The 20,136-nt window shown below is 39.4% G+C and overlaps 1 protein-coding gene across 2 annotated transcripts in view; it reads right to left on the minus strand.

The window, feature by feature from the left end:
• The window catches only part of PLCB1 (phospholipase C beta 1), a 638,677-nt gene that overhangs the window by 153,654 nt on the left and 464,887 nt on the right, over nucleotides 1–20,136 (minus strand). For both annotated transcript variants that reach the window (XM_072943830.1, XM_072943831.1), the window contains exons 10-11: nucleotides 18,156–18,302; nucleotides 7,531–7,688 (exon numbers count right to left, since the gene is read on the minus strand). In XM_072943830.1, the coding sequence (XP_072799931.1) occupies nucleotides 7,531–7,688; nucleotides 18,156–18,302 (305 nt within the window). The remainder of the gene's footprint in view (nucleotides 1–7,530; nucleotides 7,689–18,155; nucleotides 18,303–20,136) is intronic.

Genomic DNA, 20,136 nt, shown 5'->3' on the forward strand with positions numbered 1-20,136 from the left:
TTAAAGAGATATCTCCACCTGCCATATTGTGTGTTTATTTTGGACTATTTCTCCACAGAGAATGTAAACTTCTTGAGGGCAAGTACTTAGTTTTCTCCATTGCTCTGTCTCTAAGATGTTGGAAGTACTAAAGAGCTTTCTAGATGATCACTAAATAATTACAAATGAATAAATAAACTCTTAAAATCATTAATAGAAGAGAAACACAATTTATCTAGTTGTGTTCCCATTTATTCCTCTATTGACTCTTTAAGAAGTCAGCACAATGATCCAGCAATCCCATCCCTGGGCATGTATCTGAAGGGAACTCATTCAAAAAGATCCATGCCCCCGCAATGTTCATAGCAGCACTATTTACAATAGCCAAGACATGGAAGCAACCTAAATGTCCATCAACAGATGGCTGGGTAAAGAAGTTGTGGCATATTTATACAATGAATTATTACTCAGCCATAAAAAAGAATAAAATAACGCCATTTGCAGCAATATGGATGGGCCTAGAGATCATCAGTGTAAGTGAAGTAAGCCAGAATGAGAAAGAAAAATACCATATGATATCTGAAAAAAGAAAAAAAGAGGACACTAATGTCCTCTTTTTAGTCATTTGTGAGACTGCCATGGTGGAAGCTGTGGGTGCCACCCAGACAAAACCCCTGGCATCCACTTCAATCTTAAAAAATCTAAAAAAAGAAATCTAAATCTAAAAAAAGAAAAAAAAGAGGACACTAATGAACTCATCTACAAAACAGAAACAGACTCACAGACATAGTGAACAATCTTACGGTTACTGGAGAAAAGGGGTGGGAAGGGATTAATTTGAGAGTATGAGATTTGCAAATGTTAGCCACTATATGATAAAAACAGATTTAAAAAGCAAGTCCTTTTTGTATAGCACAGGGAACTATATTCAAAAATTTGTAATAACCTTTAATGAAAAAGAATATGAAAATGACTATATGTATGTATATTCATGACTGGGACATTGTGCTGGACACTGGAAATTGACACACTGTAACTGACTATACTTCAATTTGAAAAAAAAGAAATTTGAAAAAAAAGGGTCAGCACAGTTTTTCCATAAAGGGCCAGACAGTAAGTATTTTAGGCTTTGCTGGCAGTATGGTTTCTGTGACAACTATTCAACTCTGCCTTTGTAGCCCAAAGCAACCACAGATAATATGTAAACACACTGATGTGTCTATGTGCCAACAAAACTGAATTTACAGAAGCAAGTGACAGGCTGAATGTGGCCTGCAGAACATAGGTTGTCAGCTCCTGAACTCGTCTGATCGTTGGCTTAAGCAAATCTTAAAACTCGACTGTAACTGAAGGAAAATGTAATCTGTTACAGAAATTTGAATGTCGATTCCATACTCGTTAACTTCAACACTTGCATGGCCAAAATTTCCAATCAAGGTCTAGAAAAGGTCTCTCAAGTGTAAATGTAAAAGATAGTATAGTTGGTCTTCGGTAACTTTGACTGTTTGCAAACCGTTCCAACTGCCTTTAATATGGAGGGCTGGTTGCAGACCCACCCCATCAGTATCTGGGCCAATGGAAATCAGGCCTGGAGCTGCGTGAGAACCCATGGGCCTGTCTCTCTATCCTTGGCCAATGAAATGTCTGTGTTTTTCTGGCGCTTGTAGGGAGCTCATGCTCCCACCTGTCTTCCTTGCTCTCTGGGTGGGGTTCTCTCTTCCCACAGCAGGGATGCTGTGTCCTGGACTGGGTTCTGGGGATCCTGGACCTTCCTGACTCGTGTCTCCTCCTTCTCCCTTTTTCCGGCCTCTGACGCTGTGTGCTTCTGGTCTTGGGCACTTGATTTAGGACCCCACAATTGCAGTGAAGCCTCTAAGATCACCAGTTACACCCTTCTCAGCTCCCACTGGGCCTCTTCCCAAGGCTGGGCTCTGTTTCATTTGCCACATGGATTGTGCTCCTGGCCTCCTCCTGGAGGTGAAGTGGATGCCAGGGGTTGTGTCTGGGTGGCACCCACAGCTTCCACCATGGCAGTCTCACAAATGACTTCATTCAACCTCCACCTCCTGCTGACTTAATAAATCCTTGCATATATAATACCACTAGCATTATCTTTACAGAAAGAAAGCTAAAGTGTGGCTCTAAACATTACAGTTATAATATCGGTAGCTAACATTTATTGAGCTCTCACTGAATGCTACGCATTATTCTAGGTGATGTCTGTGTGTTACGTAGGGTCACTGAGCATTCACAGCACCCCCAGGAGGTAAGCACCATGTCATCTCCATCTTCTCATAAGGAGGAGGCTCATCTAACCCTGGCGGTCAGCTCCCGTGCTGCATCTGAAGTCCTCCTTTCTCTCTCTTCTCCCAGCTTCTCCCTCTTGCCTCTGTCCATCTTCACCATAAGTCTAGCCACCAGCTTAGGATACCTTTTCGAAACTTTCAAGAAACCATTTACTGAATTTCATCTCATAACTTTAGTCTGGAGCACCTGAAAACTCCAGAAGTTCCCTCAGGAGACTTTTGGTTGTTCATACCTTTGGGGTATTTTCTTTGCATGGTGCACATGATCACTGAGGATGAGCAAACTCCTCGTAGGTTTTATGTCTGGTCCTTTCACATAAGCTATCCTTAGTGGACAGTGGGTATAAAACCACTTGACTGCCCAATTGCTCCTCATTGAGCCAAAATCATTTTTTCATAGACTTCTAATACTGGATTCAATAATCTATAAACCATATGGCTCAATTACTAACCTCCAGTGGGAAAAACTGCCCTTGAAATCCTTTATCCTTGACAGATAACAGCAGGGTGTATTTGGAGATCCATTTTATGGGAGCATTTGTGTAGCAGTTAAATTGCATCCTAAATTATTATGACTCCTCTCAGGGAATGAAGCTTTATTTTCAGAAATGCTCCATTTAACCACATACTAAATATATTTTCATCATATATTTTATCACATAACTCAGTTTTCTGTCTTCGACAATGGCTGGTTATGAAGAGGTGCCTGAGAGGGGGAAAAAGGAGTAGTGATGGGGGGGTGGATATCCAGTCGGGGCGGGTGGATATCCAGTGAAGGGAGGAAGGAGATTAAGTGGGAGCAGAGAGAATGCAGACCAAGTGGCGAATCACTATGTCATGACCATCGGGAAGACTCGGACAATGAGGCAGAGGAACCGAAGAGCAGATATATGGGACAGATGATAAATAAATCCAGAGTGCAACATAAAAAGTCCTCCATAAAGAGGCTGAGTTACAGCGTGCCCCCTTCCCCAGAACACAACCATTTATTTTGGCCCCTATAATAAACAGGTGGGAAATGCCAATAGGAAATTTTGCTCCTGGAGGTGTATCATAAGATCACACTGAAGCTTTCCAGATTACATAGACTGGGGGCAGATAAACTATGTGATGTAAAAATGACAAACTCTTGCAATCAGTTTATTTTGCTGCTGCAATACACACTGTGGTTATAGAACATCGTCTCATTACACCGTGAAGATCAGGTCCAAATATATAGGGCAGCCTCAAATGGCAAACATTGGGAGAATCTTTTCACTGCCTGCTGATATGTGGAATGTCACATGTGAAACAGAGAAAGACAAAATGTATTTATCTGATGAACAGAGGCAGGGAAGACTAAAAATGAAGGCTAGAGTATAATTTGTCCATTTGTTTGGGGTGGGAAAAATCACTTAAAAAAATTTATTCAGTACCTACTGCATGCCAGGTTCTTTTCAAAGTGCTCAGGGAATACAGCAAAGATCCCTGTGTTTGTGGAGCTCAGATGCTGGTAGAAGGAGACAGACAATGAAGAAGAAACATAATAATTGAGTAAATTAAGCAAGGTGGTAGAAGGTGGTAAGTCCTACTTGGTAAACAGAAGGAATGAGACAGCGGTGGGCGTATCAGGAGTGTGGCATGACGGCTGGTCACACACAGTATTAGAGTGGTCACTGGAAGCCTCACTGAGAAGGTAGCATTGGAGACAGGCTTCAAGGAGGTAAGCGGTGAGCCATGCAGATTTCTAGGGGAAGAGTGTTTCAGGCAGAGAGGACGACCTGTGCAAAGGCCGTGAAGCGGGACCTGCCTAGCACGGTCAGGGTCAGGGTCAGGGTCAGGGTCACGGTCAGGGTCAGGGAACAGCATGGAGGCTAGTGGAACTGCAGCTGAATGAGTGAGGGGGAAAGTGGTCATGAGGTTGAGGGGAGAGATCACAGAGGACCTTGTTCCCCATTTCTCTTCTTATCCTTTCTGACAAAGTCATTGTAGACAGCGGTTCCTGGAAAAGCAGACCACACGCGCTGACAGTCATGCAGAGCACGGCTGGGACTTGGGTGAGACAAGCGAAGCAAAGTGCAAAACTGAAAGACACACTCATCCTCAGTGCCCGCTCTGCATTTACACAATGAAATAAGCACCTCCTTACATTTCGTATGCGAGGTTTCTTGCTAACCTCAAGTCCCAGTCCTGATGCAGAGAATTCCTGCTCTATTTGTCCACAAAACAGGTTGGCATTTCTACTCCTCACACTCATCCTTGCCTGCCTCCAACCCATCTCTGCAAGAATGATCTATCCTGCAAGTGCACATTCGCAGGAAGTGTCACTGTACCAACCAACCACCAGGATGATTTCCTGCTCTTTTTCGGCCACCCTCTCCCACCCCCAACTCCAGCAGGCAGAGAGAGGAAGCAGTGTTCTGGGCTAGATATAGTCTTTTAGTCTCTAAATCTGTCAGCAAGTGTGTGTGTGTGTGTGTGTGTGTGTGTGGCTGAGAAGCCGTGCTTCCAGAGCCCGGAAAGAGATGTTCGATCAGCCCCTGACTCTGGGATCACAGATGTGCCTGAAGGACCACTTGTACAGTCGAGTGCACAGGGAGAGTCACTCTAAGCTGACTTGATGGCCGAGACCAAAAAGTCAATGCTTCACATAAAGTAAACATGGGTGTTTACCTTCCCCCAGTGGTCCTCCCCGCCACAAAGGAACGCAAAGAACCTTGAGGATTATAAGTGTTTAAGAAAATATAATTGTTCCTCACATGGACTCGTAAGGGACAGCAGGTAGGCGCTGGTGGCCCCCCTTGCAGTGGGCGGGTTCTCAAGGCTCTAGGTCCCCTAGCTCAGCAATGGCTCCATCAGGATGTGCCATCTCCCCCTCCAGCATCCTCTCCATCCATCGACAGACAGATGAGCCCAAGTTGCATACACTGCACACCAGGGTTGTCTGTCCTCCACTTTTTAAAAAAAGAGTCCAACCAAGCTGGTATCTTTGATAGCTGAAAAGGGACAATGGCAGGAGTCAGGAAGGTGGGGGACTATGGAAATGGAGTAAAAGCCCATTGATTTTCCATTGAAGAAAACCAAAAGACCTTAAAAGTGCTTAATTTCAGGAGTGGATACAACTTTTAAAGATTTTGATCAGAATTAAGATCAACCTATATTAAACTTTGTTGTAAAATTTAGTGACGGGTGCCAGTTTTCACTAATTACTTACTGTACTGTAGCCTAAATTTAGGAAATCGTGAAAAGTCAAATTCACAATATACTAAATCTATTTTAAGGTGCTAATATTACTTTGGAACACATTTGTATTGCTGTCAAACAGAGCACCTTTGATCAGGATATCCATTTGTCTAAACTGAAACCTGGCTGTCCTTGAAAAGTCTGCTCCTTTTTTGCTGCCTTCTCAAATGATAGATGTTTATTTGATCACGTCCCAAGTGCTCCAGGGCTGAAAGCTGGATATTGAAAATTTTTTGCTCCCAACACCACTACTGAAACATTATCTTTCAATTGTCTTTTCTTAAAGCAAAACAAAATCCAGTTTTCATGAAGCAGCCAAACCAGCTTTAACCAGCACTTCATCACACCCGCCATCTACTGAGTTCCCCCCAGTTCAGCAAAGACTTTGACAAGTAGCTCACTTTTTCTTCATCCAAGGTGTTGTCACCAGTTTTGGTGATGTTAACATCTAACTCATGCAACAGTCTGGTGTCTCAGTACTCTGACCTCCCCATTTTCAATGGCCCTGTCCCCACTCCACCTTAGCTACCGCAGACTTGGGCTCTGTTTCCTTGGCTGCTTTGGGCAAGAGCCAGCAGCCAGAGCCAGTTCTGTCCTGAGACCCAGGTCACCCAGGTAACAGGGCTCATGCCTTAGAACCTGTGCTCTGGAGTTATCCTCTGGCCCTTCTTTTCTGATTCCTTCCAAAGAGGTAAGAAACCTGATCCAGTCAAGGGAACATGTTCCCCCAAAAGCCCACATATCCTCTTTCTAGATCACTCTCTAGTTTCCTAGGAACCCAGATTTTCCCGTCCCAAATGACCCCAAGCTCCTGGGATGGCTCTTTGCAGGGTATGTGAAGAGGACTTGGGTATTTGGGCTCCCGTGTCCATATGCATGAATGTTAGGTCCTTTATGCTGTAGGATGGAGCCTTGGGCAGAGAGAGAAGGAAGATGACCAGACACACCCTCATTCCTGGCTAATAAGAACTGCTGATGCTTCTTTATCAATTACCACTTGAGTCTTGCCTCCTAGGTAGGATTTATTAAGATACCCAATCATGAGATTATTTCTGCTTATGGATAGCACCCAATCTAAAGCAAAACATGCTTCCTTGAACACTCACTCAAATCACCTAATATAAGCCCAAATCCTGTAAATCCCTCTCATACACTTTTACTGACACACCACAGTTCCCCATGACATGTGTGCTCCCTTGTTGCATAAGCCAATGAACCTGACTTTGACCACCGGTGTATTCCTAGCAGTCTCGACTGATAGGTATCAGTGTGCCCAATGCTGGCTATAAAATATGGCCAATATATAAGATTCCACACAATGGAATATTGTATAATAATTAAATCATGGTAAATAATATCATCATTATCATTATCATCATAGCAAAGAAGCCAGAGATACAATCTCCCAAACAACGTGAAGTGAAAAAAGCACAACACAAAATGATGTACCATAGGATGAATCCATTTATATCCAATTAAAACATTGGTGGAACTACATTGTTTAGGGCTGCACACGAACTAGCACAAGTCTGAAGAAGAGCAAGTCGCGATCACTGTAATGGTCGGGAAAGGGGTCATCTCTGGAGGTAGGGACGTCATTCTAATGGGAACAGGTACATGGGGTGTTTCTAGGGGCCAGTCATTTTCTATTTCTTGATTTTGGTGGTAGTTACATGGGTCTATACCTTATATCCATTAGTAAAACTGTACGAACAGGTTGTATGTATTCTTTATATATATTATACTTCACAATGATAAAATGCAATAAAAAAGAATGAGTGCTAAACAAACAAATAAACAGATTTTTTAAAATAAGACAGATTCCTTAGATTTTGGTTAGTAATTCACCCGATGCCAATTGCTCACGGATAAACTGCTAAATTTTAGCTTCTGAAATTGTAAAGATGATTAATGCTCTATGGACTTAATTGTGACCACTGGGACTTTCTACCTTAGCAGGATTTACCCCAAAGGGGGTCAGGTCTCCCCAGTGTTCTCTCTTAGCAATATTCATTCACTCTACCTTGAAGGATATTTCTGTGGTCATGGTGAACCCATGCGTGATGACTGGCTCCTCTTCTGCAGTCCGTCCCTTCCAGCAGTCCAACTCCACACAGCGACAACCAGACAGGAGCACTTGGCGATACATCTCGACGGAGGAGTTTCCAGCCAGCTGGCCAGCTGTGAAACACCAACAAAATGAGCCTCAGATCCCCACAAAGCAAGGAAGACACTGGTGTTTCCAAAGGGACAACAAAGAGTTCAAGAGCTTAAGTAGTTGTTCTCAGTCTCTCTTCTGCCTCAACATACCAGAAGGCAGTGGTACAATCCCAAGTGTAATTGTGCCCCCCCAGCAGTGGTTTTTGGGGAAAAGAGAATAGAAAGAGGGCAGCATTATAGCAATAACAATGCCTCATGTTTATTAACTACTTACCGTATGTCAATTATATTTCTTTGGACTTTACATGTATTACTACATTCAATCTTAACAAAAATCCCCCTGGTGCAACTACCTTTAGTTTTAAATACCTATTCTCAGACAATGAAAATGGCATAGAGCATTTTATTTGCCTAAGTTTCCAAAGTGGAGGAACCAGGATTATAACGTCAAAACTCAGTCTTTTAATTCTGACCCTCCCTATAAGGGAGTATTGTTGACAGGCTTTTCTATTATACAAGTCAAATCTTCTATCATGTTTATTGAAGGCAGAAATGCTTAGAAAAGCTGAACATTCTCTTTGAAAAGTGAAATAAATTTAAATTTGACAAATGAAATATAAAACTTATACTCTAATAATTCCAAGACATTCTTAAAAAATTGAAGAAGACCTAAATAAATGGAAAGACATCCCATGTTCATGGAGCAGAAGACTTAAAATTGTTAACATAGCACTACTCCCTAGAATGATTTACAAGTTCAATTCTTATCAAAATCATATCTGGCTTTTTTTGCCCAAACAAACAAGCTGATCTCAACATTCATATGGAAATTTAAAGGACCCAGAATAGACAAAACAGTCTTAAACAGTAAGAACATGTTTGGGAGACTCACACTTCCCAATTTCAAAATGCAACTACAAAGCTCCAGTAATTAAGACAGTGCGGTACTGGAATAAGATTATACACATAGATCAATGAAATGGAATTGAGAGTCCAGAGATAAACCCTCACATTTATGGTCAACTGACTTATAACAGGAGTGCCAAGACAATTCATTGCAGAAAGAATCATCTTTTCAACAAATGGTGCTGAAACAACTGGATTATCATATGGAAAATAATGAAGTTGGATCTGTACCTTATCTCATATCCAAAAAACAACAACAACCCCCCCCAAAAAAACAAAACTTGAAATCAATCAAGCTCCTAACTGTAAGAGTTAACATTATAAAACTCTTAGAAGAGAATATAGGGGTAAATCTTTGTGACCTGGGTTAGGCAATGGTTTTGTAGGTATAACACCAAAAGCATAAGTAACAAAAGAAAAATAGATAAAATTCATCAAAATAAAAAACCTTCAGGAGCAGAACTGAAATAATCTAGCTAAAGGATGAAAATTATAATAATCAAGGCACCTGAGAAGTTTCAGGGTGGGAATGGAAGTCAAATTACTTCTATTTCACTTAAGTCAATGGAAGGTACTAATTTCTTGATAAATTATTGTTTAAAAGATTAATAGTAAGTAATTTTTGAGACAAGCCCACCATCAACACATAAATGGAACTTTTTGGTTTTTCATATTAAAGAGTATCTCTGACTTTATAAGCCTCCATCATTCTTTTTTATCACTCATTTAAAAGATAGTATGTTGATGAAAACTGTCAAAATGACTTTGAAATGGACAAGATCTGCCCTGTGGAGAAACACAGGACGAAGAAAATGGAATTAAACCTATTGGCTTGATTTTACTTTTATAAGCAATTCACAACATCCAATATCAGCACAACGGTGACATTCTTGGGTTCTATATAGAGCACTAGTAAATGCACTGAAAGGCTGAGTAAGTAGGTTTGCATGATCACTTCTCTTTACTGGAAAAATAGGGCATTTTAAACACACAAGTGTGTTTGCAAAAGTAGAAATGCTGACAAAATAATCTAGAAAGTTCCTTATGCTAGGTAATCAATTTGCCTTTCATAATTGCCTCAAAGTTTGTTATAATTAAGGTCTTTGCTGCATTAAGAAAAAGGGGACAGTAGGAGTGAAAACAAGATGACAGTCATTTATGTGTTATTCCCAAGCTTAAGGGAGGACTGCTTTAGCTAAAGAAATGTAGAATTCAAACAAGTACCAGGTTAACATTAAAAATGCTAGACCCTGCAGAGAGCTGCATGGCTATTAAAAAGTAGAGCAGATTTTCTGCGTACTGCCCAGGAAATTGTTTAAATGTGCTACTGACTATATCCAATACCATTACATAATGTGCAATTTCATTAATACTTTATTAAGTGTTACTCACTTCAGTAAGGAAGCTGCCATGGATTTATAAGCTAGATAACGTTTAATGATAGACTGAAGGTAGGATAAATACCTGATCCACAGTAGTGTTCTATCACGAAAGATTCAAAAAGTTTCCAGAAACATTTCTTTAAATTTGCTTGCATTTTTATCATTCAAATTAAAAATAGAAAGAATTTGATGTACTTTTTGAATGTTGATCAGTCACTGTTTTGAAAGACATGATGAGGCATGGGTTTGGGTTAGTGAGATGGAAATGGTTCTGGAAAAAAAAAACTAAGAATGGGAGGGTCTGTGTGTGTGTGTGTGTGTGTGTGTGTCTGTGTTGTGTTTATTTTTCAACATGGGGACCCTCTAAGCCCAAAAGAATTCCTCTAAGGTAAATTTATTCATTCTTAAAATATATAATCTGTATCAAAAATGGAAATCCCCCAAAGAAACCATCAGAAAACTCACATTTATCCATAATTGTCCTATTGCTTCGAATGCACATTAGGTTCTCTGTGTGTTTTCCTTCACGGATGGAGATTTTTTCCAAATATGTATATTAGTATTCTCCATTACTCTTTCCTTTTCTGCTTAAAATCTCAAAACTGGCTTATTTTTCTTCCCTAAAATTCCTACTTCTCATTATTACATCCCATCCACCCATGACATTTCCATTTGATTAGATCCAATAAATACAGCTTCTGGGGCCAAGGGATTGCTGTGGGTTAGGATTAATGATAAGTCATGAGTCACTCAACCCTTGTTGTTTCTGAAACTAGTATCTGACATCATCTCTGCCTGGCTGTGAACACCCTCTGGAGTACATTCCAAGCCCATGATTCCAAGCCAACTTTGGAACTGAAGTTCCATCTCAGATTAATTCAGAATACTGCCCCAAGTCATAGCTCTGCAACTTCTCACTTGACTGCATTCGTTTTGGGTAGCTGGGCGACATTCACTTGAGCTTTGGCTCATGTTACCCGAGGCATCCATGGATGGAAGAGAATAGAAAATTGAAAATAGCAATCCTACTAACGCAGACTTCTGAGAAGTTACTCATCTTGCAGAGTATGACGATTAATTACTTATGTTTATAGTCATCATTTTCTATTGTCTTCTCGTCGATCTCCAGGGTAAGAAGTTTCCAGAACCTGAAACATTTGTTAAGTCAGTAGCTTTCTTCAGTAAGCACTGTCTCCTTCAATAAATGGAGATGAAGACCATTTCTGCTTGTTTTTAATGCTGCGTCAGCCTCTCAGGTCACATCATTCAACAGCTACACTTAACGGAAGTATCCAAAATACAGAGGATGTGCTGTTCACCTTGACTGTCTCAAGGGTGTAAGTTTGATCTGGTCTCTCTCTTCCATACTGCCTGCCTGCTGCCCCAGTGAGATCACAAAACTCTTTTGAACATGGATTCAATCACCATGGGATGGTTTAAGTAGATGGGAAAAGAACTTTAATCAAAAGCCTTACTTACAGAAGGATCTGTTCACATTCTCAAACACAACATCTGTGGGAGGCAAAATACTGGTTCCTTTGGATTAAAAATGACACAAGACATAGTTCTTACCCTCACCATCTAGGTGGGGAGGCAAGTACTGATAAAGGAGAAGGTTCTTCTTGCCAGGGATTTTACACCTTCACCCAAATATTAGAATGCTGGTTGCCCTTTGTTTTTCCTTGCCAACAGAATATGCTATTTAGATTCTCATATGTTTCAGGGTCCCCTGGGGGTGAATCTTAATTCTTAGCAGCCAGTCACAGTAGTTCTATGGCCCATGATATTGCTTAATTTCCTTTCTACCTAACCCCCGACTTTCATAGGTCTGTGTATGCTGTGGTGTAACTCTGACCAACATTCAATAGGGTGTAAAGGAAAGTCTACTGGATGGGGTAGGAGAAAGCTCACTCAAGCAAAGGGCCACAAGACAGGGACCCTCCTTGTGCCACATGGTGGATCTTATCTCTTAGGGAGGCAATGCTCAGGGTGCACAGTCACCTTGGAACCACAAGAAGAGCAAAAAGATGGAAAGCATCTGGGTCTCTGATGGCATCAATGGATCCCTGATTCAATCAACCTGTAACAGCTCTGGTTCTGGACTTCGTACTGTGTGAGATACTCAGTTCTTTAATGTTTCAGCCATTCAGTAAGAGGATCCTCTCATATATAGCCCCAAATATCCTGGCTGTTTCAACCTACTTTCATTTTACAAAGGAAGAAATTAAGGATTAGAAGAGTTAATTTAGTTAAAGGCATATTTAAACTCGGCCTCTTTATTTGCTAAGCTTAACTTCTTTCCTTTCTACCTAACCCCCAACTTCCATAGGTCTGTGTATGCTTTAAAAGAAAAATAAATTATAAGAGGTTGCATGTGCTAAGGACTGAATGAGTACAAGAGATGGGAAGGAAGGGAGTGACACCAAGCTTGGGGTCATAGTGGATGACGGATGAGGGCAAAAGGGTAAAACTCCACCATTTTTAGAACTTTTTTTGCAGCCAAGAACACACACCTGAGGAGAAGAGTTGGATAATCAGTTTAATTCATCAGAGAGAGAACTAAAATCTCAAATCTAATGTTTTATTTCCCAAGCTGAATAAAAATGTTTATTATTCAGAGATATGCCACTTTGCTTTTCCTGAATATATGGAGTCATAATCTCCCCAACGGTTTGGAGTAAGAGAAGATTTATGACAGGCTGACAAAGTGTAGGTTGAAATGAATGCACGCTGTTCAGTCCTGAGAGAATCTTGTTTTGAGTCACAAGGGTAGATTCTTCAAGGAAAAACAGTAATTTAAAACATAATCACTACCTGATGTACTGCCAAATCTACCCCAAACCCTAGAAAATGACCATCGTAATTAAAAATCAACTCATATTGTGCACATATTTCTCTCAATGATCCAATTTTATTTTTCCTTCTGGGTGTCTTGATAGTCAACAAAGCACTAATGAGCAGAGAAATAGACATAATAATAAATTGCTGAAGTGATCAGTTTTGATACTGTGTATTTAATTTTTACAGTTCCTTTGGATGCCCCAAACATTCCAAATGTTTGAATCCTCTTTATTTGAATTTAGACTGGCATTTCTCAGGAATACTGGTTCTTAAAATGCTCCAAGAAAATAAGCAGGTTGGTCATTTTAGGGGAGGGGTGACTGTTGGTCACAGCCTTACCGACCGTGAATCTGTAATCTGTGCCAACCTTGTTTATATCTGGGATTTTAAAAACTTGTTTGAATAAGAAAACTTTTCTTTTTACACCAAATAGTCCTTCTATGAAATAATATTTCTATAGAAAAAGTTTCTACTTGTTCTGGAACTGCTTGTAAAATATAAACTCTAACATTTTCTAGGTATTGATTTTAAGATTTAATTGGATTCTGTTGGGTTATACCTTGGTTATAATTTTATTTTGTAATATTCTTAATTGGATCTGCAGAGTCTAAATTTCCATGTTACAGATGTTTATATTTACCTGAAAGTCTCAGAGATGAGTTCCACATTAGGTTTATCTATAATTAAAACAAGGATACTAATAATATCATATAAAGTTAATCCAAATTTTACCTATTAGTCAAAAGAAGATTTCATGCAAAACCTCAAGAGCCTACATTAGAATTTACATGTAGTTTTTTTAGTTAATTATATAGATTTCTTCCTAATTCTCCTGCAGGAAAATAAAAGACTTTGGTACTAGGACAAGGTAATACTGTGAGAATGGGGATTTACATAGTGCAAACCTTAGTATGATAATATTTAGTTCAGAAAAGTGAGCACGATGAGTTTAAAAAAAACCCCTACTAAGTGAAGTAAGCCAGAAAGGAAAAGAAAAATACCATATGATATCACTTATATGTGGAATCTAAAAAAACGACACAAATGAACTTATTTACAAAACAGACACAGACTCACAGACATAGAAAACAAACTTACAGTCATCAGAGGGGAAGAGGATGGGGTGGAGGGATAAACTGAGAGTTAAGGATTTGCAGATACTAACTGCTTTATAGAAAGTAGATAAACAACAAGGTCCTACTGTACAGCACAGGGAACTACACTCAATACCTTGTAATAGCCTATAATGATAAAGAACATGAAAGGAATATATGTATATGTATGTGTGTGTGTGTATATATATATATATATACACACACACACATACACACACCCAGACACACACACATATTTATAATTGAATCACTATGCTGTAGACCAGAAATTAACACAACATTGTAAACCAACTACACTTCAATAAAAAAAGAAAAAAACCCTAAACATCAGAATATGATCTGACATAGGTAACATAGTTTTAAAAATTGAATATTTGAAAATATGTGAATCCTAATACAATTAGAAATTTAAAAATTGGGGAAAGAGTTGGGTCATTTGGTCAAAAATCATGTATATCAGGTGGTGGTGACAGGAAATCATTGTACAGAAATTTGAACACAGCTATTTGAGTTCCTTTTTCAACAACAAATAGAGCGGACTCTTCTCTTTTTTAGTAGCTGAAAGCTCTATCTTCTGAAAACTTTTAGCCATTAAATATGCTAACACCCCAAACCAAACTGACACAGTAGAGCCGAATTCTTTACCACATATATGGTTAGCAGGTTATTCAGAGGGTGGGCAAATGAGTGAGTCTGGGAGAAATTAACTGGACTAAAAATCCTTAGTAAAATGCAGTTTAAAAAAAAGTAACTGCTGAGAAAAATTGAACAATATTCTGCAGTTTTATTGTTTGTATTAATATTGAATAAATTTCTGGGAGCTATTATTGTGTTGTGAATAAAGCAAATGAGTAATTACATGTAATTTGCTAGGTATCGAGATTGATCGCTGAAGCACAGCTATAGAATCAAAAATTTAAACTTGGAAGACAGGAGCAGAAATATTTGTGTGAACCTTTGTGCCTTAACAAGAGGAAAAAAAAAATCTTTGCTTGCTCTGGTCACTGAAATGGTCCAGAAAGAACATTCCATTGCACAGGGTTCAAACTCCAGTTACCCAGACACAATTTTTTCACACTAAAAGGAACAAAGGCTCATTGGGGGAAAAGTCTGAGTCCACGCGTGGTGCAGAAAGGAACAGGGTGAGCCTAGGAGATCTTTATGTGCCAGGAAGTAGGGACATTTTCAAAGATCAATGAGTCATGTCAAGAGGAGAGAGAAGCCAGCCTAGAAAACGCTTCCACTGACCAAGACAACTTGAACATTAAAAGGAGACTAGTGGCTGTGGTTGAGTGAACCCACGTAAAATCTGAAAACTGTTAAGTCCATAATGATATGCAGGAAGAAAAAAATTAATATATTCTGAAAGAAGGTAAAAAGAGTAGAATGTATATCCAGTCAATCTTCTCATCCAGTTATTTTGGTATCATAACCTTACTAATTATATGGCAAATAATATAGATATTAATGGATGTAAATATATTCATTTTTGGACTTAAGAAGGACTTTCGGTAAAATTACTGCATATTGTGACTTTCAGATAAATGAAACCACATACAATGTCCAAAATTTAACTGAACATACAGTAAGTATTTTTAAGAGTGGCTCTAAGCATATGAATAATGCAAGATTCCAACATGTGCCAACTTCTTTAAAGTTATTTTTTCTTAGGATCCTATCAAGTCAAAGATCTAGATTCCTCACTTGAGGTTCTACAGACCTCCTCCAACTTGGATAAGAAAGATTACATCTTTAACTCAAATCACTATGTGCAATTTAACATTCCCTTCAGTTGTGAATGTAGTCACAAATCACTGTATTATTAGCAGGACCATGACTCTGTCAACCAGTAGGAATCACAGACCTTTTCATATCATATATCAATTGTTGCAAATATCATATGTATTATTTATACTAATTTTTAAATTAAGTTAATAAAAGATACACAATTTTATCACAAATTTGTCTTTTAGTATTTGATAAAAGTATTTCAATGGAATTTATTTCCTCTTTGGAGCCTATATACATTATTTTATGTATTTAGCATTCTTAGAAGGGTCCATGGGCTTCACCAGACTGCCCAACAGGTCAATGATACCAAATAAGATTAAGAACCACTGAGAAGGAAAACACCCTTTACAAAGGCTTACCAACTTGAGTAGGAGTGGCAACATTTTTATAATACGTCTAAGAAGCTGAATCCAAGAAAACGGGATAAATGGTCACTCTCTTCTTGAGGTTATGAAACCTGAGGTAGTTTTAAAACTGGGCTAGTTAAATATATTTTGACATTCCTCCCATTGAGAGCTGTGGTCTACGTCCCCGCCCTTTGAAGCTGGGTAGGGTTGTGACTGTTTTGAGAAATAAACAGAATGACAGTATAGAACTTCAGAGGTCAAGTTCAAAAAGGCAATTACACTTCCTCCATGTTTCGGGACACTTGTTTTTGCAGCTATAAGCTGCCATGTAAGAAGTCCACCTACCCTGGAGCTGCCATGCTGTGAGGAATCCCAAGCCTCTTGTAGGCCATCAGGTCAAAAATCCTACCTGAGCCCAGGTGTTGGGTAACCCCAGCCCAAGTGCCAGACTTGCTGGTGGAGAAGCCGCCAGATGATTCCAACACCAAGGTGTCTGTATCACACCCAGGTATTCACTTCCAAGCTGCAGCCCAAGACAGGAGGGAACAGAAACAAACTTTCCATTCTGCACTTTGTCTGAATTCTTGACATATAGACTAGGGATCAAAATAAAATGGTGGCTGTTTTATGCCACTGAGCTTTGGTGTGAATGGCGAGGCAGCAAGAGATGACCACAGCAGGGTTTAGGATAAGCCAAACATGAATCTGATCAGTTTTATAGTATGAATCTCTCTTAGCAGATAATGCAGTTGAAACAAAACAGGCCACGAGTAGCCTGAGAGCCATCCAATTCTCACGTAGCACATGCAAGCTGCAGCTCGACTGACTGCAGAACTCAGAGTGTATGATGGCAAGATGGTCTAGATCACAGATTATCATCCTGAGACACTCCATTGCAGCCGTCTAGAGGCCATATTGCCATCTCTGTCCAAGAGTCATCTCTCTTCTAAGCCATTTTTCAGCAAGTGTGGGATACCAGGCCAATGCTGGATTTGATGCCAACACAACATACATTTGTGCCTAGAAGAATGGACCCTCTTAAGGAATTCAGAAGAAAGAACTGCTTATTCGCCAGATGCCTGAACCCTGTGAAATCCTGTTGGACACCTCCATGAATATCCAGGGCCTGGGATCTCCCTGTCATTACGTGCATAACATTGCTGGTCTGTCCTGCAACACAAATCGTGCATCCCTAGGCAATGAGCCACAAGCACATCAAAACATTCCCCTAAGCGTGGCGAGCTTCTCCAGCTTACAGATACCAAATGAGGCCCCAGACTTTGGTTGCATTGTGGGTCTTACGGTCTAGCTATCTTACATATTCATTTGGGTGACGGACTGTGTGAAGCCCAAGAGTGATAAGGTTTTTAAAAGCCCCACCCCCTTTTAACCTGTAGTTTTTTTTTTACAAAGTCTTTCCAGAGCCAGTAATCAGAGTGTTCTGCAAGAAATGCATTTTGATTACAAAACATTTTTAACTTATTGTAACCTGTATTCATTAAAAATTTGAACTCTAAACTATGTTGAGATGATACAGATTATATATATGTTTTAATATTTTTCTATTTAGCCATCTACTAAAAACCATGGCAATGCTCAATTTAGGGCCAAATTAGGAAACACAGTGTTGTTTTTTCCTCCTTTATTATAGTATTTACAACAAAGTGTCACTCACATGGAAATTTGTTTCTGTCTAAAGCCCTGATCTGCCTTGAGCAAAATTATTAATTTGCCTCGAGCAAAAGTTATTCAGGACTTCAGAACTTTTCCTGTAGACAAAAACAGTCCAGAGAACTGGGTGGGGGGGATTGTAAACGGCTTGAAGTTCACTGAAGAATGAATTCGGTTACACAAACATTCCATTGGTCTGAAGACACCAGACATGATACATTTTAGAAGACTTGACAACTTGGGATGAGACATGCTGTGAAGAAACAACATTAATGCTTGTGGGTAGCATCTCTGGTCCTGGAACCCCAGTTCTCAGAGGATTTTCACAGGAAGTGAAGGGAAGTATGCCTTCCCTTCTGAACCACTGTGAGCAGAGGCTGGTGAAATTTGGTGAGACTGGCTAAAGTAACTGTTAAAGAACCATCAATTCCATACCTGTGAGGTAGGTGTTGTGTGAGGAGTTAATGAAATAGTGAGAAAGGGGCTGAGACATATCTTCATTCAAATCCAGTTTCTCAGGTGAAACGACTCCGTTTTCTTCCCCACTCAGGTAGCGCATAAATCCGTCCACTGATATCTGTCCTGGAGGAAATGAAGAGTTAAGAAGAATGTGAATGTATTACTTTTGTGGGTTTCTGGTATCATGGGCTTAACTTCCCCCCCCCCCCCAGAAAACTCTGGTAGCTTCCAAAGTAGAAGACAGTAGCCCCAGCTGCAATTTAATATGTGTAAACAGTAGTCTAGGATCATGCTACTTCATTACAATTGTCTCCAAATGCCAGAAATAATAGAGAAAACTGCGGTTACATGAATCTCACAGACTTTCACAGGATTTAAATACCTAAACATCAATCTCTTATTTTTAAGTCTAAGAATGGTTATCAACTTTTTGCATCAACACCATCAGCGTTTATCTCTCAGCAACAGAATTAGAGATGAACTTTCCAATGTTCTATTACAAAAGTATGTTACTTATCAAAAACGTTATTCACAAGTGGTTTTATTATTTGAAATCGAGTGAGAATATTTTCAAATAATAATCTTTATATCTAAAACAGAAAATAAAGATGATCAGAACTGAGGGCTAAATAATTGAATGCTTATAAAAACCAGGTCTTTAAATTTCTTATTTAGAACGACTAGACTTCAAATGAGAGAAATATGACTCACACTTCAGTTTACTCAGATTCTAGTTAGAATTTTTCTTTTGTTGTAACCTTTCTGAGGTGACTAATGCTAAATACTCAGCTAATTATTTATCTTCATGAAAGTAATCTTTATATAAAACAGAGAGAGGGGGCCATCTCCATGATTTTGTTTCATCACCATAGTTTGTTTCTTCAACCTTAAAAATCAAAGCCTGAAAAAACAAACAAACAAAAATAACCACCAGGGCATTAGTGAGGACTAGAGATCTTGCAAGTTAAAGCTGGAGTGCGATATTTCTTCTTCTGTTGTTGAAAAAGTTTTGTATTAATATAAAAGTGGTGTATGTTCACTCATGAAAAGTTAAAAATGACACAATCAGAGAGGAAAACTGAAACTCTCCTGAATATCTTCACTCTTCCTTCTGAGGTAATTATTATTAAAATCTTGGTGTGTATGCTTCCAGAAAAAAAAAAAAGTGTGCATGTGTGTGTGTTCATTCTTTCGTGAAGATGCAATCACAGGATCCTCCAGACTGACAAAAATTCATAATTCTGGGTTGACAAGTGTCTTGGAGGCAGAAGGGTGGGACAGGACAGGAGTCCCCACCATCTGATTGCAACCTTTCGATCATTATGCCCTCTGTCCAAATGTAACCTTTTGCTTATGATACCCCACCATCTGAATGTAACCTTTTGTTCATTATGACCTCATTCAACTTCCTGATCAAGACTAAATAAGGACAAAAAATCCCTCCTCCCCACCTGGGAAGGTGGAGCTGGGATGAAGTTCAGGAAAGATGAACTCAAACCCCTCCCTGCCAATAAATATTCTGCCCAGTCATTTTTACAGCCATATAACGAGCTTGCTAGGAAACTCGGGGCAGCTACCCACCTGGGTCTGCCTGCTCTTTCCTTGAGAGCATACTAATAAATCCTTGCTTTGCTTTCCTGACCTCCGTGTCTTGTTTCTAAATTCTTTCTGCGACAAGACAAGAACCTCTCGCCTACAACATGATCAGCAGCTTTTAAAAGCAATTAAAACAAAACATATGCCAATAGGGCAGGGATGACAAATTCGTTTTAACTTTAGCATCGATTTCCATGTATTGCCTCTGGTGCCTTCTGGGCACTTGCGTTGAGAAAGATTCTGAACCATGCTTGTGATTAATTTTGACATCTCTCATGGGTACGGGACAGAAATGTGGGGCTATACAAGCTATTTGTTATTCTCAAAGGAGGATATTATAATTCAGATCAAGTTATACTCT

The sequence above is a fragment of the Vicugna pacos genome, chromosome 19 (genome assembly GCF_048564905.1).
Source record: "Vicugna pacos chromosome 19, VicPac4, whole genome shotgun sequence".
Classification (NCBI taxonomy): Eukaryota; Metazoa; Chordata; class Mammalia; order Artiodactyla; family Camelidae; genus Vicugna; species Vicugna pacos.